The following is a 22959-nucleotide window of genomic DNA, read 5'->3' on the forward strand; positions in this document are numbered from 1 at the left end:
TATAAAATCCAAAGAGGCTCAAGCCCATGCTGTGGAGCGTGAAACGACATTTAAAAAAGGGCTGGAAAACCCAAAGGATGCAAAGGGGGATATTCATAACGGTGAGTAAGCATGCTTTTCTGGAAAGGATCACTCATTCCTAGATTGTGAGGTATCCAGTTCAAGTTCTGAAGTGTAATGGTGTCTCTTTTATCTAACACTATTTTGCCATGCATGACCTGTTTTGGTGGTTATGACGAGCCTCTCTAGGCCATCTGCAGCTCCATGTTGCACAGGCCTTTGAACAAGCATATTATATAGCTGAGCTAAATTCAAAATTTTCAGCATCTGTTTACAGTGTTTCAGTTTGGGGTTTTTGACAGAAAAAATGTGTACAGAATGTATCTAATTGTAACGTATGTAAGTGTACGAGTTTGAGGATACACATGAGACAAACTGGAAAAAGTAGCAGGAAGATTTTCTCACACAGTGCGTTACCCAGAAATACAAAAGCCTCCAAAATAGCTGAATTGTTGATCAGTGTGCTTTTGATGTGTTAAATTATTTCAGTGCATAGTTCTTTAAAGTGGCCTTTAGGCTCCACTTGTAATTACGGGTAGTTCATTTCATTGAAATATAAATGCGTTTTACTGAAAAGTGTACAGAAATATTTTTTGTAATTATATTTGGAAAAAGCATTTGAATATCTCATTTATTTTCTGTACATTTAAATATCCATAATTACATTAGCAACAAACAACATCATTAAAAAAAAAATTCTAACAAGATATTACGATTTTACCGCAAATAAACTCCTCTCAGCGGGACATTTCTGGGATGATTTCTTCAGTTTTGAATGACAGCTGCTTGGCAGATGTTCCCGCATTCTATTGCTGAAAATGAATCCCGTTTTCTCCATAACTACTTCAACCAGTGACAAGAGGACATAGAAAATGTCTGTCATGTAAAATGAACAAACCACTTCCACCGCTGACAGAAAATGGCACATTTTGTCTGTAGTCTGTGGGTAACAAAGAAAATAATTTCCAGTCCCTTTAAATGTGTTTGTGTTGCAAGCTGAATCCCAGTTTTGCTCCTATAAGAGTAGATGCAGCTAGGAGGGATGCTTCAGTAACAATAGTGTTACATGAGTGTTTGTCGTTGCCTTGTGCACGTAAGCTATTGTTGCTTGACAAAGTTGTCTAGCCAGTTTGCCAAAAGAATCACATCCACTCAAACTAGTTCACAAGAATTTCTCATGACTAATTGTTGGATTCCTGAGGGCTTTCCCCCCTTCCTCTTTCAGGTCCTGTCAATTCAGATGTGATGCCAAATGGAAATGGACTGGCAGAGGGCTTTGATACTGCAGGGGACGCCCTGCCTCTGACAGCTCCTCCCCAGAGCACCAGCTCCCCTGTCAACTCGCAGAACCGCGAGCCCTCCCCAGGTGTGGCTGCTTATCCACCCATGATGCTAGAGAAGTCTGAGGGGGCTAGTGCTGAGGTCACGGTTCACAAGAGTGATGCATTGCAGTCACTCAGACTCAGTATGCCTATGCAGGAGACTGAACTGTGTAAGCATAAATTTATGTGCAGTGAATGCCCCCTCTATAACCCTTTCTATTCTAACCTCCCGTTTTGATGTGGAGTGTTTTGGTCGTTGGCTCATGTACAAGTGTTTGCTTCAACTCCCCTGTCTGTGTGTTATCTGGACTGAAGGATTCAGTGAGGATTTCATTTAGCTGTTTGACTTTACCTCCTCCCAGCAACTCCCATAGCAGTCTTTTGTTTAACTCAAATTTTGTGTGGGTGCTTTTTTTTTTTTCTTCAAGACACTATTTGAATTCACGGCTTTGTTTTGCTACTAATCGCTCTGATACATTATCTTTTACATGGTATTTTTAAAAATTGGCACCATTGCCTGATTCACAGTTATGAAAGCTTATATTTTTAAGCATGGCAATAACTGATTTTGTTTGCCTGCACATTATAACTCCTACAGAGAATCAAAATAACTCCACAGGAAAAACCCACATGAAGTATCTCTTAATTGTTGGTGAATACACAGCTCTAATTCAGTGTACATCTATTGCAGTATTATAGCTGCGTACCTCTATACCAGGGGTCGGCAACCTGCGGCTCCTTAGTGCTTATACTGCGGCTCCGCATGGTTTGGGAAAATAAATTAGGAGTATTTAGTTGAAGTGTAATTTATTTATGTTAGTTCTTTTTAACTTGTAGTTCTAAATTGGAAGATTGTTGTGATATTGAAATATAAAAATACAATTATATTTTATTTTTTCATCGCTCAAAATAAGCGTCACACTGGCGGAAGCCAGTGGACCCGCCGAAACGCCTGCATTTGCCGAGACTTTCAACCCCAGGTAGGCCAATTATGGATCTTCGGATCCACATTATGTCAGCAGCTCCACTGTGAACTATGTTACAAACAAACAGCGCTCACGCCTCACAGACGACAGCTTACAGTCCTGCGTGAAGATGAATGTGACTTCTTACAGCCCCGATTTGCAGACGCTGTGTGCAGAGGTTCAGGAGCAGAAGTCCTGTTGTAAACATACCACGGCAGACCCGACGATGTTTGCATGAACAGGCTTTTCAGCATCTCTTTATTGACCGCTTTTCACACACGGTTGCTGTACGCATGCAGCTGGCTGTAGCTTTTCAGCTCACAGCCCGACACACACCAACACAACAGCATAGAGAGCACAGACGTTAAGGTGGCGAGGCGTGATTGCGGGTGCCGCTCAGGTGCGTCCGCCTCCCCTACAGACCACGCCTTGCCACACACATTAACCAGGTAAAATACATATTCAGGCAGAATTTTGCAAACATCTATTTTAAAAAATTTTTTAGCAGCATAGTTCTTTTATTTTTTAAAAGTCAGATCAAGGCTCCAAAAGCCCAAAGGCGATATAAGGGGGGCAGCTCACAACAGTTTTTGTTTGCTGGATCATTTTAGTTCAGCTTTCCTTTTGTTATATTTCTTTAAGAGTTCAAAATGTGTTAATAACATCAATAAAATGTAATTTTCTCTGTAGCACTTCATGGATTTCAAAAGCAGCACACCTTATTGTTTTTTACCTTTATGCGAACAACTATATACAGTGTTATCTTCATTTTAGATGTCAAAAAATATTTGCGGCTCCCGGTGTTTTCGTTTGCGTGGAAACCGGCTCCAAATGGCTCTTTGGGTGTGAAAGGTTGCTGACCCCTGCTCTATCCTATAGGACGCCTTTAATTTTATGGGTGTAACACGCAACAGTTATGTAACACCTGCTCTAAAAATGCCATTAATCCTTAAGTCAAGTGGCAAACCTTGACTTACTGCCCATGGCCAAGTATTAAAATAACTAAAATTTGAATAATTTGTTTACCATTGTCATTTGAGAACCAGGCTTCAAGCAGCTTCACTCACCACCATGCCAAATTCCAGCGTTTGCATTCGTGACATAACAGCCTGTTTAAATAATCTGCTTTGCTGTAGTTGGATAGTATATGTTAAGCGGTAGCATTTTTCTCTTTGTTTTAACATTCCTTGCCCTTCATCCTTTCAGCCAACCAGAAACCATCACTGGAGATGGAGAATGAGGAGAAGATTCGCCTAGAGGCTCGCCGGCGCCTGGAGGAGCAACTAAAACAGTACAGAGTGCAGAGACAGAAGGAGAGGGTGGGTGAATGCAAAGGGAAAATGATGTTTTTCTGGCAAAAATTATACACAGAAACATTGGCACCATGGTGAAGGAGCAAAGTTATATCACAATATTTACATGATAATGTCAGAGAAGCAGTCCTTGAACGTAATCTTAGGAGAGGTAGAGTGGTGCACCAGCACAGTGTCACTTGTTGCTGCTGATTTACTTTTTCCTGCCTTTTCCTGTGAAATTAGTTTAACTTTTTGGCTATGTTTGTGACTGAGATGAGTAATTGTACAGTAATTACTGGACTTATTCTAAGTTCTTTTACTTGATGTGAATATAAATATTGACACATTTATTCGGTTATTTTTGCTCCTTATATATTTATTTGGACACTCATTTTACCAATTAAAGAATAGATGTCATTTTTTTCTTTTTGTTTCAAATACAACCTCTGATTCTCTCCTGTTTTTTAGTCTCATCGTACCACCACCAAGAGCAGACCATTCAGTACCCTGGATCCAGAACTTATGCTACATCCTGAGGCATTACCCCGGGCTAGTACTGTTGCCATGACCAAGGAGTATTCCTTCCTCAGGACCAGTGTCCCACGTGGTCCCAAACTTGGTAGCCTTGGAATTCCTCCTCCGAAAGAAAAGAAGTCCAGGTCACCTCGCCCTAACAAGATCCACTCCTTGGCTGATTACAAGTCTCCTGAGAATGATGGTGGTGGTGGTGGAGGAGGAGGAGGAGGAGGAGGAGGCATAAAGGCAGCAGACATAAGCTCTGTCAACTCCACTATTAGCTCTGTGTCCACACTGTCTGAGATCAGTGTGACGTCAGAGTGCGGTACTTCTGAGACAGAGGCACCGTCCGGTGCTCCCCTCCACGTCCGGGACAGTGTGTCAGAAATTGATGGCAGTGAATCAGGGGTAAGGCCCGGGAATGATGGCAACGACAGTGACAGCTCTTCCTACAGCAGCGTGTCTACCAGGGGAACCTACGGTATGCTCTCTGCAGCAGTGGAGAGGCAGCAGGGGCCATACACAGTAGATGGACGCGAGATCGCCCCTGAGGCCATGGGCCAGTTCCCTTCCCTTCAGGAGGTTCTGCAAGCAGCCACTGAAGAACAACACTTCCTGGAGCTGGAGCAGGAAAGAGAAGGGACAGCAGAGCCTCGTAGCCGCAGGGACAGCTTCTCCAGCAGGTGACGATTTCTTACAAGAAAGGCAAATCAATAAATGTTTGAATTTATTATTTGAGTAGTGAGGTTGGTAAAATATTAGTGCAGTTGTGGTTACTGTGTATTTTCACAGACTGAGTATATGAGGGAACCTGAAAATTTTCATTTTGGAAAAAGATTGATATGTATAATCTTTTGTTGAACCTCTCAACTCATTTGTTTGATCGTATTCACTGAGGTTGTTTAAATTTGTTTTAGTGTTTCTTTGGAGAGTTCTGTGATGGGTCATGATGAAGTGCTCCAAGTGTTGAAAGAGAAAATGAGGCTTGAGGGCCAGCTGGAATCCTTGTCATCTGAGGCCAATCAGGTAATGCAAACCATCAGTAATATTTTATTTTTTATTTTTTTGGTCTTCAGTTCCTAATATAACCTTGTGGGCGACCAATATTATACAAGTACACACTGAAAATAATCGGGCTACATGCTATAACCACCTGCCTTGTCTTCTAGGCTCTCAAGGAGAAGACAGAGCTTCAGGCCCAGCTTGCAACAGTGAATGCACAGCTGCAGGCTAAAATGGAGGAGGCTCAAGTCAGCAAGGAGAAGCAGAGTGCCCTCACTACAGAGGTTGGCACACTACGGCAAAGCTGTAGCCAGCTAGAGAAGGCTATGGTAGAGCTCCAGAGCAGTCTAGAGAACAAGAATGCCAGTCTGGCTTCTCTAAGCAATGATCTAAAGGTTGCTGAAGACCAGTACAACAGGCTGATGGGGAAGGTGGAGGAGATGCAAAACGCTGTAACCTCAAGGGACAATACAGGTGAGTGATGGAGACTCAAATGGCTGAGTGTATATACTCACCTCCACCTCATATGTTTCAATTTTATGTTTTGATCCTGCGCTTTTGCAGTTCAGGAGTTGCGTCAGCAGATGGGTGGTCTTCAGAGTCAGCTTCAACAGGTGCAGCTGGATCGCAGTACCCTACAGAGCCGACTGAAGACCTCCCAGGCCGAGATCGATTCACTTCAGCAGGTCAGACAGTGGTACCAGCAGCAGCTAGCTCTGGCCCAGGAGGCAAGAGTGCGTCTGCAAAGTGAAATGGCCAACATGCAGGTAAGTTTAATGCCCGTGCAGTTGGCTTTAATGTCACAGCTTGGCATTAGTTGTCATGCAGGAGACATAACTATTGACATGTCTGGTTCTGTTTGTTTTTTTTATAGGCTGGACAGATGACTCAGATTGGTGTTCTGGAGCATCTGAAGCTGGAAAATGTGACACTGTCACATCAACTCACTGAGACCCAGCACCGCTCCATCAAAGAAAAAGAACGCATCGCTGTACAGCTACAGAGCATTGAGGTATTTTCCAGCTTCAGGTTTAAATCTAAAGTCAAAACAAACTACACGTTAACTTTGTTATTTAGCCAAGGGAATTAAATAAAACCAATCAAAATATTAAAAAAAAAATCACAGGAATTGCAGTAAAATGTACTTTTAACAGTTTGTGTATCTCGACTATATTTGAACATTGTTTAAAGTGCTTTTACTCTCTGTAATGTAGGCCGACATGCTGACCCAAGAAGCTGCTTACAAACAGATCCAGGATGCAAAGAGCATGGTGGAAGATGACCTGCAGCACAAGCTGGACGAGTATGAAGAAGAGCGAGAACGGTTAATAAAGCTTGCCAACACAGCCAGCACCCTGGAAAGAGAACTAGAGCAGGTAGTCATGCCAAATGTAACCGTGACTTATTTGTCACCCTGCATGTGCAATAAAATTCTTAGACGTAATTCTTCATTTGTAAACTCTGCTCTTAATGTTCTGTCTTAGGTAAAGCTGACCCTTTCCCAGAAGGATGCACAGCTGCAGACACTTCAGAAGGAACATCTGGAGCTGATGCGCCAGCTGACAACCACTCAGGAGAACTTGCACACCAAAGAGCAGTCCATCAACCAGCTAGAGGCCCGATACCAGGAGCTGGAGGCCCAGCTGGCTGAGCTGCAGACAGAAAGCACTGCCAAGGATGACAACATCCAGTACCTCCAGAACGAGAAGATTGTCCTTGAGGTAGCACTGCAGGCAGCCCGAGCAGACAAGAGCCAACTTGATGAGAGTGCTGAGAGGCTTGGCGAGGATGTTCTGGTGGCCTCAGATGTCTTGGATCAACTACGACAGGAAGTCCAAGTCAAAGCCAATCAGGTATGAGACAGAAGATGTGTTGAGGTAGAGTTAATTCACTTTACATTTACCTAAAATGTTTTTTGCGGTTTGGAAATGTTCGCAATAGGTCAAAAAGGCTTGTTTTTGTGCCTGAAGAATGAGGATTTACCCCCTTCTCTTCAGTGTAGTTAATATTAATTTAAACAAAACTCAAGTAGCATTGATACAACTTATAGTGAGTAATGAAACAATTGTATTATGTTACAGATTGAAACTTTACAACAAGAAAATAATTCCCTGAAGAAGCAAGCTCAGAAATTTAAGGAGCAGTTCATGCAACAAAAGGTAAGACGCCTTCATAGCTTTTACATGACATTATATGCTGCCTGCAGCAACTCAGAAAGACTTCATGTACATTTATAAGCCACTTGTCAGAGTGACTCCCAGCTGGCTAAGGCTGTGGCTGCCGTGGGAGTATGTATTGTAGAGCCAGATGGCAGACACATTCTCTGGAGGAGAGCGGTGCTGACACGCCTCACTGGATTGAGCATTGTCCAAGGCTGCTTTATTTTGCATTGACAGACTGTCATGAAAAGGGTGGAGTTAGTTGACAGAATGACAGACTCATGCACTGCATTGTGTGCCTTTCAAGATTTGAGTTATTGTAGGCCCTCTTTATATGCATGCATTAACATCTTGGTCCATCAAATAGTAATTGAACTGTTTTGAGCAACACATGACAACCAAGTAAGTTTTTGTGAAAATGTCTCTATTATCAATAAACTAATCCTGAATGACTGAACTCCGTACCCTATTGCTAAGGATGAGCCCATCCACCCTTTGGAGAAAGCTAATTTCCGCCATTTGTATCCACGATCTCATTCTGTCTCCTTAAAGAACCAGCAATAATAGTGTTAACCAAACGATGCGGCTGATTAACAGATTTATGGCGTTTCTCAACAACATTTAGGACACAAGAATTTACCAGCATTGGGTGTCAATTAAAATTTTAACAATTAGATTAAATGACTGGTAAGTCCGTTACCGACTACTGACAGCAGCGACTATTAGTCGACTAGTCGTGCACATCCCTAATTTTAAACATGTACAGGATAAAAGTAAGCAAATATGGTATTTGTTGTCAATTTGTTAAAAAGCAATGTGCATTTAGTAGCACTTTAAAAAAAAAATCAGCAAGTTCAGTTTTAGAGAGATTTTTCATTTATGTTTTTCTTGCTAATTCATAAATGGCACAACAGACTTGTGTCCTCTCATTAAAAGGTTAGAATTATATTTGCCATCTTATAGGTTTTACAATGGTTCACTATAGCCATTTTCATTGGTGGACTGTGTTCATGTTTGGCCTGCAAAAATAAAGCTTATCCACTCCTCTATGAATAGACGGCATCAGTGAATTAAATCTCTCTCAAACCCTGGAGATGATGCAGCCCTGTCTCCTGCAGTGCTGTCAGTTCTTGTTTTTTCCCTGCTGTGTCAGTCAAGGCAAATATGAGTGAGACTACTTGCACATCTCCAAAGGAGCAAATGCCTCATAAGTATTTTGTTCCACTTTAAACCTTTTACTGGGGTTAAAAATGCCATTTACCTCACAGGTGATGGTGGAAGCATACCGCAGGGATGCCAGCTCCAAAGACCAGCTGATCAGTGAGCTCAAGTCCACCAAAAAGCGTCTATTGATGGAGGTGAAGGATCTGAAGCAGGAGCTACTGGCTGCTCAGGGGGAGAAGCAGAAGGCAGAGCTGGAGCAGACCCGGCTGCAAAAGGAAGTGGTGAGAGTGCAGGAGCAGATGAGTAACATGGAGGCCCATCTGCAAACCATTCAGAATGAAAGGGATCAGCTCGAAACCCAGATTCAGGTACTGTTTGTCTGATATTTGCTCATGGCATTACAGTATTATATAATAAAAAAAATATTATATTAACCTTGGGTGTTTTTGCCCCCCCCCCCAATGCAGTCTCTACAGTTTGATCAGAGCCAGCTAGCAGCAGTGACACAGGAGAATGAAGGTCTAAGGAAACAGGTGGAGCAAATGGAGGCTGAAGCCAAGAAGTGAGTCATGTGGTCCCACAGTGATGATTTGGCCCATGATGCCCCTCTTTGTAGTCATTTGGTATTTATAAATAGAAATAAAAGTTTGTATGTGTGATCAGAAATTCTGTGTTTGTTATATCAGGAAGTAAAATACATTTTTTTTTCATTCATATGTTCTTTGAAATAGAGCCATCACTGAACAGAAGGTGCGTGTGAAGAAGCTGGGAACAGATTTGACCAGCGCTCAGAAGGAGATGAAGGCCAAACACAAGGCCTACGAGAACGCCGTGGGCATCCTGAGCAGGAGGCTCCAAGAGGCTCTGACTGACAAGGAGACGGCTGAGGCGGAGCTGGCTAAATTGAAGGCCCAGGTATCAGATGAAGGGAACAGCCAGGCCTTGCAGGTAATGAGCACTTCTTTTAAAGCTTCAAGCTGCAACATCTATTTAAAGAGTTTCAAGCATTAGAAGAAGTATCACTGTTAGAAAGCTATACCTGCTCTTATTTATTTAGTTTGTATCACAATAAATAAAATGGGTGCATTAACTCCTACAGACATGTGTTACTGTCTGTACACCTCGTTTATGATGGGACAGCATTTACATAGGTGGTAGGGATCATGTTAAAGTATGAGTCATCTGTCTTTCTCTCTAGTCCCTTTGTGCACTACTCAACTCTCAAATGTGCATTAACCTCGGTAACGCCAGGTTTATGCATTGCAACCATGTTGTAACAGCCCTCTCTACAGCTTCATTACATTTGCTAAAGTTAGTGTTAAAAATATCATCTGATTCTGAATGCGTGAGGTTTTTATTTTATTTTGACAGATTTTTTTTATATGGATTGACCCGTATTCTTGTCATTTGTTACCATTTCTTGTCAGAAGGTTGTATGCCCCTGCATCGTGAATATAACTGTAGCTGTTGGCTAACTCAAACATTTATTTATTTGTCATACAGAAGAAGATTGAGACTCTACAGGCTGAACTGCAGGCTGTTACCAACAGCAAAGCTATGCTAGAGAAGGAACTTCAAGAAGTGATCACCCTAACATCCACGGAACTGGAAGAATACCAGGAGAAGGTTCTGGAGCTTGAAGATGAGGTAAACTTTGTTAATCTTTCATCTTATAGCTCATATACTTTTTTTTCCTCAGTTCAAACCTCTTTTTAGCCCCTTTCAGACATGCTTTTCTCTGTTAATCTCATGGCATCTTCCAGCTATCAACGTGTCTCCCCAGAATCTTGAGATGGGCATTTCACTAAAAGATCGTACGCTTTGGAGAACCAACCAAAAGGCAACAATACAAAACAGAAAAAAAGTCTTCGACACTCTCCTGCTGTCCAATCTACTTGTGACAAACATGATTAATATACAAAAGAATAAATAAAATATACGTATGTTAAGATTTCAAGAACAGCAATCTTAAAGTATAAAATGCATTAAGACATTGTCACTTCATGTTCTGTCAATTTTTTTGCTAACACTGTGGCTTTTGTTGATGTGGGAATCATATAATGAAGACTTAAGGAAGATTATTGTAAAACAGGCTTACGTATGAATACCAGAATGCAATCACTGATAATAGACTGATAGGTTAGGTGTCCCAGAGCTTAGTTGGTTCATGAAAAAAGAAATAATTTCATGAACTTTTTCATCAATAATACAACTGTATGAGCAGTTTATTTACACATCTGAAATTATTCAGTTCATATGTTTTGTTTTTTGTATCAATGACATGTATTGCTTCCACAGCTTCAAGAATCGCGCTGCTTCAAGAAGCGGATCCGAAAGTTAGAAGATGCCAACAAGAAATTGGCACTTGAGCTGGAACACGAAAAAGGAAAACTGGCCGGATTAGCTCAGTCCCACAATGCACTGCGGGAGCATGCCAACATTCTGGAGTCGGCCTTAGCAAAGAGGGAGGCGGATCTTGTCCAGCTCAATTTGCAGGTAAGAAAAAAAAGGATTGCATCTAATAATATAGATGTGGGTTTTGTTTTTATTATCCCGGTGACACAAAGTATCATATTACCTGTAGACTAAACTAGAAAAGTGGGGTTTCAGGTTCAAGCTGTTCTGAAGCGTAAAGAGGAGGAGGACCAGCAGATGAAGCAGATGGTACAAAGTCTACAGCTGGCCTTGGAAAAAGAGAAGACCAAAGTCATGGACCTGAAAGAACAGGTAAGACTTCTGTGCTGCATATTAGGCTAAATTATGATTTCCTTCTCTTTAAGCTGAAGTACAACCTCAAAATAACTCATATTAAAGTATTTTGGGAGTTAAATACCTTTTGTTTTGACACAAGACACAGCAAGAACCTGCTTACAATCTATAAATCAAACTGATAAACTGTCACATGCCTAGCTCAGTACATTTTCCTTTTTGACACCAAATTGGGAGTAGCGTGGTCTTTGGAGTTCCCATATTATTTTATGGAATGTTTCCTTTAGGTGGCAGCAGCAAAGGCTGAGGCAGCCCACAATAGACGGCACTACAGGGCAGCCATGCTGGAGCTGTCAGAGATCAAGAAGGACTTGCAGTCCAAAGAGGACCTGGTTAAAGCTCTGCAGAAAGAAGCCCACAAACTACAGTGCGTGCATTTGCCTGAATAAAGAATACTGTGACTTCAGGAAAATTAATGATTTCTAATCTAATACTGTGTTACATAACCTATAGTAATTGACGATTTTATAAGCTGCTTAACAAACTCTGCAGGGCTCAGGATGAGCAGCACGCTCAGGAGGTTGCCAGGTTCCAAGAGGAGCTGGCTGAGGCTCACTCCCAGCTCCAGATCCTCCGGAAACAACTGGACGATGAACTGGCAAAGCAGCCGCTCACTAACCAAGAGGCAAGTACTCGTTTTGGGTTACTTTACCTGTTAGTTGGGCTACATTTGTATTCTAACCAACAGAAGTCAGTTTGGTAAAAAAAATAGTTTTTGTTGTGTGAATGTTGTAATATTTGATACTGATTAGCTGAATTGATTTGAATACAACACTTGGGCTTATGTAGTCCTTATTTCCTATAAACATTTCAGTGTTGCAGTTCGTTAAAACCTGTTTTAGTCTCCTTCCAATTTACTGTTGGAGATCACCTCTCAATAACACTGACGTCTAACACTGGCTGCTGGTTCAGGTTGAAGATTTGAAGTGGGAGGTGGAGCAGAGGCAGAGGGAGATTGAAGCTCAGAAACAGCAGGTGGAGATGATGGAGCAGTGCCACCACAGGGAGCTCGACAACCTACAGACAGCTCTGCAGGCAAGCTTTGACCTGATTATACAGTATAGGCACAGTGTCTCATGTTTCCATGTTTCTGTCATTTCTGCCTCTTTCAAGCCATTTACTGGTAAAATAAAATGTCTGACTCAGAATATTAAAGTGGAGCTGGAGTCGGTACAGGAGGAGCTGAGCAGCACTAGGAAGGACAAGTTTATGCTGCAGGCCAAAGTGGGTGAGCTGAGAAACAGCATGAAGACAGTCCTGCTTCAAAACCAGCAACTCAAACAGGACTTCAAACAGAGTCGTCTAAGGAAGGTGAGGCAACTTTTCGTGCCGTGAACGGTTGTGTTATGTGACGTGTTCAGTGCTTTCTTAGTTCCTAGCTGTGAGATCATTTAAACTTCAGGAGTCCACTAAATAATGTACAGTAAAGTATTAACTGCTGCATGTGATTATTATGGTTTCTCCCTCTGCGAGAGTCTCGTCATGAGAGGTTGTTGTTAAAAAGATTAAAACCGAAGCAAATAAAACGTATGTTAATATTTCATATGGGTGCAACTAGCAATGGCTAATATGTTGTCATTTAGCTGGGTGTGCCCATTACTTTCTACAGTATGAGTAATGAAGGCATTCTGTCTTTTACAGAGATGTAAAGGTCAGTACTGCAAGTATAATGCCATATAAAAATAATGTGTTGTTGTTGTTGTTGGAGCAGCAGCGCATGGAACTGAAAAGTGACGGGAACCCATCCACCCCAGTAACGCCAGTTAAGATCCCAGACTGCCCAGTGCCTGCCTCCCTACTGGATGAGTTGCTGAAGCCTTCGACTTCTGTCAACAAGGAGCCACTGAACAATCTCCACAACTGTCTACGACAGCTCAAGTAAGATCTTTTTTCTGTGTGAATGATTTGGTTAAACGTTATCAGCAAACCGACATGAAACTTTTTTTTTGTAGTGCTGGGCAGTTATTCAAACGCCAGAACTGATGTAACAGTTTTTTTCTGTTGTTTTTTTCCTTTCAGGGAGGAGATGGACAGCCTCCAAAGGCAGATGGAGGAACACACAGTAACAGTACATGAGTCAATGAGCTCATGGACAAACGCAGAGGAAGGACTGGATCAACTGAGGCTCCAAAACAACATCTCCAACTCAACAGAGCTAAACAACATGGAGGTGGAAAATAACAACCATGGGGAACAGCAGCAATCATAACTAAAGAACTTTTTTTCTCAGGCCAATAGAGGGAGAGTGGAGTTTTATCCACCAAGGCACTTTTTAGCCCCTTACACCCTTTCTCTTTTAACAATTGCTGCCAACATTTGGCATTTCTCCCATCGGCACAGAGGTGCATTCGCAGAGTAATACTTTACATACCATAGCTTTATTCTTTCTTCTTTATTTGATGGTTGTTTTATTTGTGTTACACCTTTGTCACATTTATTTATTTAGAGTTGAGAGATTACAACTTTTTGTTCCATGTTTCTTTTCCCCGTCTATACAAATCTTTCAGGCCATAATTTTTTTTTTTCCGTCTCCTTGTTAATTTAGCATTTTTCCTCACAAAAATTGGCTACTATCCACATAATGTTAGATCAGTGGCATTCATGCTGCTTAATGATGACTGGCTTCATTTAAAGAAGTGTTTTCAGCGACAGAAACAAACCACGAGGCCGCCTAAAGGCTGGCTACCACATGTTCTTCCATTTATGTGTGCCTGTCTATGAGTGAAGTCGTTTGTCTATGAAAAAACTGACATGGTTAAACAGGCAGCCTGTGTTAAAACTTTATCACTCCTGTTCATCAACTTTAAAAATTCACGCACAGTTGTAGTCAGTTATTTTGTATTGCCTCATGTTAAGATGCAGTGTTTAATATGTTTGCTGTGTCACCCTGGGTTCTTAAACTCTAAAAAAACAACAAAAAAACAACAACGTTAATATCAGTTTGTCTAGCATGGACGGCAGTAATTTGTACGCAAAAAAAAAAGCCTTAAGCAATCTTTAATATGGTATAAAGGACTAATTTGTTTGGGTGAATATATTTCTGCTGAGGTTGTGTGCAAGATGTCACTTGTTATATTGTATATATGTGTGACTGCTTACTTAAAACCAGTTTATTGTAAAATATGTGGATTACATCAACTGACATTGCACACTTGATCAAAACTGGACTGACCGAGGGGTAAAGTTGTAAGATGAAACAACAACAAAAAAAAACTTCTAATAACAGTAAGTGCAATCAGATGTGTTCAGTTTCTGTTACAGTTAATACATTAAGTTTGTATTTACAAAAAAATTAATACCCCTGAATCACTTTTTTTCTGTTTCATGGGTAATGGGATAAGTTAATTGTTGTTTCCAGAGGTTAATATATTATGTACATGTCCTTTTTTGTACGATTGTTTATTCATCTTAATTGATAGTGTAAAGAAAAATGGAATCTAATGCAAACCATAAATTGGATAACAATAATAATTCTGCTGCAGCTGCACTAACATTTCAGTATAGAGTGGTTGTTGGATGATACAGTAGCTTTCTGCATGCAGTTGTGCTGCAGCTGCTGTGCTGATGCTCATTCCCACACTAAATGCTTAGGCAAATACCATGTTATGCTGATGAATTTCCAAAGGGACGATGCTTGGAGAATGCTTATTGAGATGAAGCAAATAACACAAAACATTAAACATGTTGATATACTGTGTTCCCATATGTTTTTGGACCGTGTTCTCTATTGCTTACAGCTTTTTGTTATATATATATATATTTTTTTTCCCAGACATTTTGACCCTGATTTAAAAAGATGTGATATTGGTATTTATCATAAAATTGCACTATTCATCTGTCACGGTGTGCCCATTCAAGTATAAGTTAAATATGAAACTCTGTAAATTACCCCGTATTTTTGTTTCCTGTTTCCACTTTGAATTTTTTCTTTTCAATCGTTATTTTTGCTCAGGCAGTATTTTAGACGGAAGCGGGTCCTCGCTCTGTGCATTTTGAAACCGTCGCGGTGAGAAGACACCTAGCAAATAGCCGGGGAGAGGAGGAGGAGGTGGGAATGGTACAATTAAAATTATATATTAATATATCATTGATGTACAGTTGACTGGGGTACATGTTTACGGTTATATGCAATGTAAAACCAGAAAAAAATGTGCGTTTAACGTTCGTATCAGTTTTTATTATCACTAACCGGTAGCTCGAGTGGTTAGCTTCTTGGCTTGCCAGCTGGCTAATGACTGCTAGCATGGCTGACAATCTCAGCTTCCTGAAATGAATCGCATACCTAATGTCACTCTAATCTAATTTTCATATTTAACGATCATTCGTGCAGTTGATCGTTTCAGTTATTTGAATACCTTCGCCATGCCCTGCGTTTGTTTTACCCGATAAGTGATCAGTTTGGCCTGCGTACATGGCTTTGTGCTAACACAAAATATTTACCATTTTCTTTATACCAGTTTTACATTTCAGATTCTTCATTGTTTTTGTATTTTTCTTATTCACTGTAAAATAGTATGTCTGTTATTAACTACAAAAATCGGCGCTAGGTAATCGTTTCCTTGAATTAGTCACGTCTACTAAGGCACAGCATGATGCTACATTAAAGGCTAGCAGAAAGTACGTAAATATGAGGACTGTGTATTTTTAACTGTAGACCAGCAGCCATGTCCCGATAAAGGCTCTTGTCACCAACATGCACAAAATATTTGACATGTTACGTTGAGTATTATTATTAACAAATGTAGAAACATACGGTATTTAAAACAATAAACTAGTGATGTAGAGAGAGTTCAGCAGTGATGTTATTTAAACCTATGTCACATCCAGTGTAAGGTGTCATCTAAATGATCTTTAACCACAACAGTAGCATATTTTAAGAGAAAGAAATTTTAAAAAAAAATCGATTTGTGATTGGCTGCTGTCACTTTCAAGTGAGCTAGTTGTAAATTTTCCTATAGTCCTAAACGCATCGTGCGCCCTCCCTTAAATTTGAACATGCGCAGAACGTGTTGTAAACAATGAGACTCTTCCAGACCGTCTCCAGCTTTGTGTCTGTCCAACAGTTGATCTGTGCAAAACTAAACGGTTTCCCATAGCTCTCCGTACATTCAATAAAAAATGTTCCTTGGTAAGTAAAGAGACACATTTGTGACTAATTTTTTTTTATCAGCATCATCACTGCGAACACGTATCACATTTATTACGTTACAGCCTGAAAACCCACCTCGAATGACATACTTGGGCGTGACAGCGTGCGAATGAACATACTAATATTGTTATTATGCACTTACTTTAATGCAGATTTATATTGGTCAGTATTCCAGCCCCATCTACATTCCTTCCGAGCAGCGTCTCTTGTGCTAGCTTTGTCAGGCAAACTCCCGGCTTTTAAAGCTGACTTGCTGGTTAGCAGGCTAGCTAGTAGATGCTAGTCCAACACTGGTCTCGGTGGTTCTGTTGAGGCATAATATGCTACGTTAAAATAAGCATTTAGACCATCAGTACCACCGGGTGTTTTTCTGTCATATTAATTAAAAAATTCATTGAGGCTGTTGAAGACACATACTCATGCTTATTAAATGTAAATGATTATCTTTTTGCTACTGAAAGGGGGGGGGGGTGTCAGTGATGGTAGTATCAGTGTGTTACATTTTAAAACTTTGGACTGACTGTTGGAGTATATTAAATTATACATGGCATTTAGCTATTGTGCACGCAGTAATTAGAGACTGTTTAATTGCACACGTGTGGAATGCAGTGGAAAATGTTGACATACTAGTCTAAGCTTGATTTAGACATCCATCAACTTTTAGTTTAAGTACTACTTATTTTTATGAGTAATGATAAAACTATAGTGTATAGGAAGTTGTTTATCAATAGCTGCTGTTTGTAAATGCTGAAGTTTGTGCTGTGTTACAGGGAGCTGAAGCATGGAGGCGGCTCTGAGCAGGTTGAGGGGGCTAAGTGCCGATGAACTGTCCGAGGAGTTTGCCCGGGCAAACGTCAAGTGTGGACCCATTACACCCACCACCCGTGCCACCTATGAGAGGAAATTAGCCCGTATCCTGGCTGGACCAGAGAGCAGTACCACTGAAACAGACAGCAGCTCTTCAGCTGGTGCCTTGAACATTGTGGTGGATCATGCCAAATCTCTGTCATGTGCCACCTCGGCTGTTGTGCCCACAACCTCTGGAGCAAGCAGCAGCTCTTCAAAGGCTGCCAATGAAGAGTTGGACTTTGGCTACGGTGTGGGTCTCAACCCTCCAGAGGAAGAAGAAATATCAGAAAATACAAACTCAAACAGCTCTGCTGAGGGCAGTAACTTGCAGTCCAAAGTGGAAACTCCTTCAAAGCCAGCACAAGTGTCCCCAACCCTTTATTATGGAGTGTGTCCACTTTGGGAGGATGTCTTGGCAAGAAATGGTAAGAGAAACTCAGCTTCTTACTTTTTAGAGTCCATTAGATATCATGTTTAATTTTGGTATGAAGAATTACTTGCCAAGTGTTGTTGACTTTGGAAATTGTAGAAACAATACTTTGAAACAATTTAGCATTACTTCACGCAGTTTAAAAACATGGTACAACACGCTGTTTTTGCCCCACCTGTTGTTTGCGTTTCAAGTAGTGTAGAGGAACTGAGCCCTGCCACCAGTAAGACGATGGCAGGAATGAAGCAAATGAGTCCATTTTATAAACCCCAAAAAATCTGAACTATAGCGACAGCTTCTATCCTAGTACAAGTTATTTTGGAGCAGCTTTGCTCTCTTTTCACCATCCTTCACCTGTCTTTACTGTTATTGACACTAGCTGTGGAGATGCTCCCAGCTGCTGGATGACTAGTTAGCATTATTTTGCATGCATTTGTTAGTTTAATTTTAGAAATGTAGTTATTACTGTTTATGTTTCCTAGACTGTGTGACATGATATTTGTCCTTTTAAGACGGTGAACTTTGGAGTAACAATTGTTGGAATTATTGTCTTGTAATAACCTATATTAGTCATATGACTAGCATATTATCACAATGGCTTTAATTCAGTGGCTCTAACAACAGAATTGCAGTAACTGTTTAGGATTACAGGCAGCTGTCACTATGAGATCCAAACAGATACTGATGCAAGTGAAGGAGGCTATCATTTGGCTGAAAACTAAAATAAACCTATCCTATCAGACTGATTGCAAAAATGTAAGAAATGGCCAAATAAACAATTGTGTTTGTTCTTGGAAACAAATAGATGCACTGTCCAGTTTAGCAACTCCAAATGACTTGAAAAATCACAGGAGACAACTAAAGCAAATGTTAAGAAAGACTGAAAAAAGGGGGGTTAGGAAATTTCACACCAAGTCAACAAATTCAAAAATCTCAAGTAGGTAAGTGCATAACTGTCAGGGTCTACAATCGAGAGACGTCTTCATGAATTGAAATACAGAGTGTTTCTAACAAGACACAAACCATGCTCAGTTACTCAGTTCCACTCAGGATGAAGAAACCTAAAACAGACCACAAACTCCTAAAAGATTCTTCGGACACAAACAAAAATAAAATGTACTAGAATGATGGGAAGAGGAAAATATGAAGAAGGAAAGAGAACATTTATGATCTGAAAGATCTCATCTGTTGAATATGGTGCAGTAAATATTATGGCATGGGCATCATGTGACTGCTCATAGTGTACAGGGTTATAATCTCCAAAACTGATTTGACAGCATTTCACACAATTGGATAACCACCCAAAGCCCCGTTTCTCAAGGCAAAGAAAAGAGATATTCTACAGTGTTTGTCAAATAGCCTTTTAAGTTGTTGAAAATGAGGAGCTAAGTATAAAAATGCATGTAATTCCAACAGTTAATGTAATAATGTTGTTAAACCGCTTGAATTAAAGCTAAAAGTCTGCGCTTCACTAAATAAAAACAATTTATATTGGATTGAAGCATTTAAATTTGCAGTGTTGTTACAAAAAGTACTTCAAAGGCAAAGAACAGAAGAAATGTCTCAGAAATATGGTTTATCCAATAATAATCAGATAATTAAGATATTTTTTTATTTATATATATATATATATATTTGTTTAGTGGACAAACATTTTCTTTTCTTGGCGGTGAGCAGTCAGGCAGTAGGACAGCCTGACCTCTCTGGGGCAATGATCTAAATTCACTTTGAGCTTCCATAAAAATCAGTGCTGTTAATGTTAATCAGTCAAGGCAGGCTTTTTTTGCAGTTGCAGAAGCAGTGGCACTTACGTGGCTGACAAGACAGACAGGGCAAAAAATGTGGAAAAAAACCCAGCCACCGGTTAGGCCACAGTAAAACACAACAATTAAGGAAAAACGGAGTACCAAATACAAGAATTAAAATGGTTTTTGTGCTTTTCTGCAGAGGGAGCACATGTATACTCAGATAAGAAAGATGCCCTTCAAGCTGTAAAGACGATGAAGGGAGCCCGTTTTAAAGCCTTTTCCAACCGTGAGGATGCTGAGAAGTTTGCTAAGGGGATCTGTGATTACTTTCCCTCTCCCAGCAAGTCGGTCTGTGTATCTCCTGTCAAACCAGGCCTGCCCATTAGTAAAGGTAAGTACATAGTAAGTAGATTTAGGCTTCTCTTCTAAAAGAGCTTCACAGTATTTTTTTGTGTATTTTTATTCAATTGAATTAGTTTTTATTTTCTCATCTGGTGTTAGTTTATTGCCTGATAAAGCAGTGCACCGTTATCAGTCAAAATTGTTAGCACTTTTAAGTGAAGTGGCATCTGTGAGCTGATCGCTGTATTTATTACAGTGTGAATATAGAGGTGCAGCATAGTTCAAAGATTTCCCAGTTTGCTGATGTATCTGACATGTTAAAAGGCACAAGCGGATAAAAAGACTACAGATCGAGCTAGAATCCGAGCCATTGTGCAAGGCACTCCTGAAAAATTCTTCACTGCAGTGACCAGCTTCGTCTCTTTCTCCCTTCCACCGCAGACAACGTGGAGGTCGATACCATCAACCGGGAGCGTGCCAACAGTTTTAAGAGCCCGCGCTCCCAGGACCTGACGGCCAAACTAAGGAAAGCTGTGGAGAAGGGCGATGAGACGGCCTTCAGCGAACTGGTCTGGGGCAATCCACGCTATCTCATTGGCTCAGGAGATAATCCCACTATTGTTCAGGTGGGAACATGTAGTGAATACTTTTGGTATATTCGGACTGTTTATAACGCTGACTGAAAGTTGCATGGTATTTAGCATCTTAAGATAGCACAGAGATGCCGCCACAATCTCTGGAAAGTCTTTGCTATTAATAGAGTAGCATGGCCTGACTTGCCATTTGTTGATACATAAATATTTTGACTCTATCAGCGCCAGCCTTTCAGTTACTGTGTGTGTGTGTGTGTGTGTGTGTGTGTGTGTGTGTGTGTGTGTGTGTGTGTGTCAAGCTTGTAGCTCCTGAGACAAAAACAAAAGTGAATTTACCTGCTGGATGTGCTGAAATGGAATTTTTGCATCAAAGTAATTCATGTGTTTGTTTTACATTTAAAAGTACTTTAAAAATTGGGATTTAAAGTGTTTATAGTTGATGCTAGTATATTATAAATAACTGTTTGTTTATTAAGCTGCAGGTATTCAAATAAAATCAGTGGCATGTTGTTAATCCCTGATTCAGATTCAGATTTTTAGAAAAAAACGTGCAGTTTCTGTTAACTGGAGATTAAAAAGGATTCCTGACCCATTCAGTCGTTCCTCTGTGGTTTGTTATGTTCAGGAGGGCTGCCGGTACAATGTAATGCACGTGGCAGCCAAGGAAAACCAGGCAGGGATTGCTCAGCTGCTGCTGGACACCTTGGAAAACCCAGAGTTTATGCGCCTCATGTACCCAGATGACCAGGAAGTCATGCTGCAGAAACGAATCCGCTACATTGTAGACCTTTACCTCAACACTCCAGATAAAGCTGTCAGTTCTTTCACACTCCCAATTCAACCTGAATAGATTCATTTTAAATAATAATATGAACAGAGCCCAGTAACTTTATGATTTTGTTTTCCCCCACTGTAGGGCTTTGAAACACCGCTCCACTTTGCCTGTAAGTTTGGGTGTCCAGATGTGGTCAATGTCCTGTGCTCGCATCCTGACATTGATAAGAACCGTGAGAATAAGGATGGCCAGACGCCTAGGGATGTAAGTACTTACATTTCGAACCATTATTTAAACGAGCAGCACACACAGATGCACACACATGGAGCATGGATTAAACCACAGGAGTGACCGTGAATGTGTACGCATTTATATGAGTGCTGTCTAGCAAATACAGCCTCTCTCAGTGCAATCCTCGCAGTAGTTGTTCAGGGAGGCGCAGTTATGCCCACACAGGTTTTTAAGCTGTGACCTCTAAGCTTGCTTTTTAAATCCTTTGGCAGCAATCACTCACTGAACATTGTAAGCTAAACTTAGATGAGCAAATTCTTTCCTCACTTGATCCAGCAACAGCTGTACATAAATGTCTGTTCACGCATCATTATTTTGTTTCCCTCTTTCCCACAGCTTATATGCAGCAGAAAGAATAAAAGTCCAGAAGTGAAACAGAAGATAAGTGACTACCTGGAGGGTAAGGGATTAGCACATTTCTTACAAATTAAGTTTGTTCTCCTTGGGCTGGTCCAACACACAGCATGTGACATCTTAGTTTTTTGTTTTTTTAAATCTGTCCTTTTAATATTTGTAAAATTGGAGCTGCTGTAAATTGGTTAAGTGTCGGTCATAATAGTCTTGTGAGCTTGAAAAAAGAGCCCTGGATGTCTTTAGGTTTGAGAGGTGAAACGTATTTACAAAACTAAAGAAATCCAGTTACTTTTTTCAAGCTCTCGAGACTGCATGTGTTAGTGTTACTGAGCGGGTATACTCATGAAAAAACTGCAACAAGTTTGTTTTGCAAATCACGACAAGTTTTTGTTCAGTCCGGTGAGAGTTGAAGGCATCTGGTGTGCAGCGTCAGAGCATTTGGCACGGCGTTCTGCATACTGTATTTCTTTATACCATTTGGTATGCGCACACTGCCAACGCCATATGCAGCAGCCACATGACAACACATAAACTTAGATTTTGTTTTGACGTACTCTGCCAGCTTAAGGTTCGACTCCCACCACTTCCACCTTTGACAATATGTAAATGTTGTCATGAGTTATGTTGTCATGCTGACTTTGAGTCTCTGTTGTTTCACAGACCGTTGCTATATCCCTTTGCTGAGAGCAACTGACAACACCTCCCAGCCCATCATTGGTGCTCCATGGTCACCTGAGTCCTCAGAAAGTCTCTCGCTAATCCAGCGACACACAAGAAGCCCCAAGGATCCCATGATGGCTGTCACTGCCTTTGCTGGCCCCCTAAGCCCCTCTAAAGCAAGTTTAAAAACAACAACAACAAAAAACCCTGCTTATCAGTGTTTATGAAGGCCGTAATAATTTTTTTAAAAAACACATATTGTCTTCCACTGTAGGCAGATGATTTTCGCCGATTCTGGAAGACGCCACCCAGAGACCGGGCAGAACTTTACCACCACATACTTAAGTCTGATCCTGACAGAGGGGCGGAGAGAGTAGGCAGGTACGTCCAAAACCTAAGTCTTTCAGTAACTTTCTCAGGAATATCTGTGTCCGCTGTGATGCACAGATATCATCTGTTAAATGCCATCTCTGCACTTTTCACATAGTCATACATATTGGAAGCTTTCACTTCATT

At 40.7% G+C, this 22959-nt stretch overlaps 2 protein-coding genes across 6 annotated transcripts in view; both read left to right on the forward strand.

The window, feature by feature from the left end:
• The first annotated feature begins 6 nt into the window (after positions 1-6).
• golga3 (golgin A3) lies at positions 7-14957 on the forward strand. Of its 2 annotated transcripts, none has more exons than XM_013910967.1 (23): positions 7-101; positions 1286-1552; positions 3554-3666; positions 4111-4841; positions 5076-5184; positions 5328-5634; positions 5725-5927; positions 6035-6172; positions 6375-6536; positions 6645-7013; positions 7242-7319; positions 8588-8851; positions 8951-9045; positions 9215-9431; positions 9987-10130; positions 10782-10979; positions 11094-11210; positions 11480-11619; positions 11745-11877; positions 12165-12287; positions 12399-12563; positions 12964-13130; positions 13272-14957. In XM_013910967.1, exons 2-23 carry the CDS (start codon positions 1306-1308, stop codon positions 13459-13461), a joined length of 4410 nt encoding a protein of 1469 aa, XP_013766421.1. In that variant the 5' UTR covers positions 7-101; positions 1286-1305; the 3' UTR covers positions 13462-14957. The 2 variants fall into 2 exon arrangements, with proteins under 2 accessions (XP_013766421.1, XP_013766422.1); XM_013910968.1 differs by having other exon boundaries at positions 1286-1426.
• A 253-nt stretch (positions 14958-15210) lies between these two features.
• ankle2 (ankyrin repeat and LEM domain containing 2) overlaps positions 15211-22959 on the forward strand; it is a 15548-nt gene continuing 7799 nt past the window's right edge. For 2 of the 4 annotated variants that reach the window (XM_005733584.1, XM_005733587.1), the window contains exons 1-9: positions 15211-15309; positions 17172-17675; positions 19628-19819; positions 20212-20396; positions 20989-21177; positions 21280-21402; positions 21766-21829; positions 22444-22619; positions 22718-22824. In XM_005733584.1, coding sequence (XP_005733641.1) covers positions 17183-17675; positions 19628-19819; positions 20212-20396; positions 20989-21177; positions 21280-21402; positions 21766-21829; positions 22444-22619; positions 22718-22824 — 1529 coding nt within the window. In that variant the 5' untranslated portion in view covers positions 15211-15309; positions 17172-17182. Of the gene's footprint in view, positions 15310-16249; positions 16381-17169; positions 17676-19627; positions 19820-20211; positions 20397-20988; positions 21178-21279; positions 21403-21765; positions 21830-22443; positions 22620-22717; positions 22825-22959 lie in introns of those variants that run through there. The other 2 variants (XM_013910970.1, XM_005733586.1) reach the window with 2 other exon arrangements.

Source organism: Pundamilia nyererei, unplaced genomic scaffold (genome assembly GCF_000239375.1).
Source record: "Pundamilia nyererei isolate P.nyererei 1_Seehausen unplaced genomic scaffold, PunNye1.0 scaffold00053, whole genome shotgun sequence".
Taxonomy (NCBI): Eukaryota; Metazoa; Chordata; class Actinopteri; order Cichliformes; family Cichlidae; genus Pundamilia; species Pundamilia nyererei.

Coding starts and splice junctions, on each gene's coding strand:
- golga3 (XM_013910967.1), top strand. CDS start 1,306: ATGCCAAATGGAAATGGACTGGCAGAGGGCTTTGATACTGCAGGGGAC. Junction 12,288..12,398: donor ACCTACAGACAGCTCTGCAG/GCAAGCTTTGAC, acceptor TGTCTGACTCAG/AATATTAAAGTGGAGCTGGA. Junction 13,131..13,271: donor AACTGTCTACGACAGCTCAA/GTAAGATCTTTT, acceptor TTTTCCTTTCAG/GGAGGAGATGGACAGCCTCC.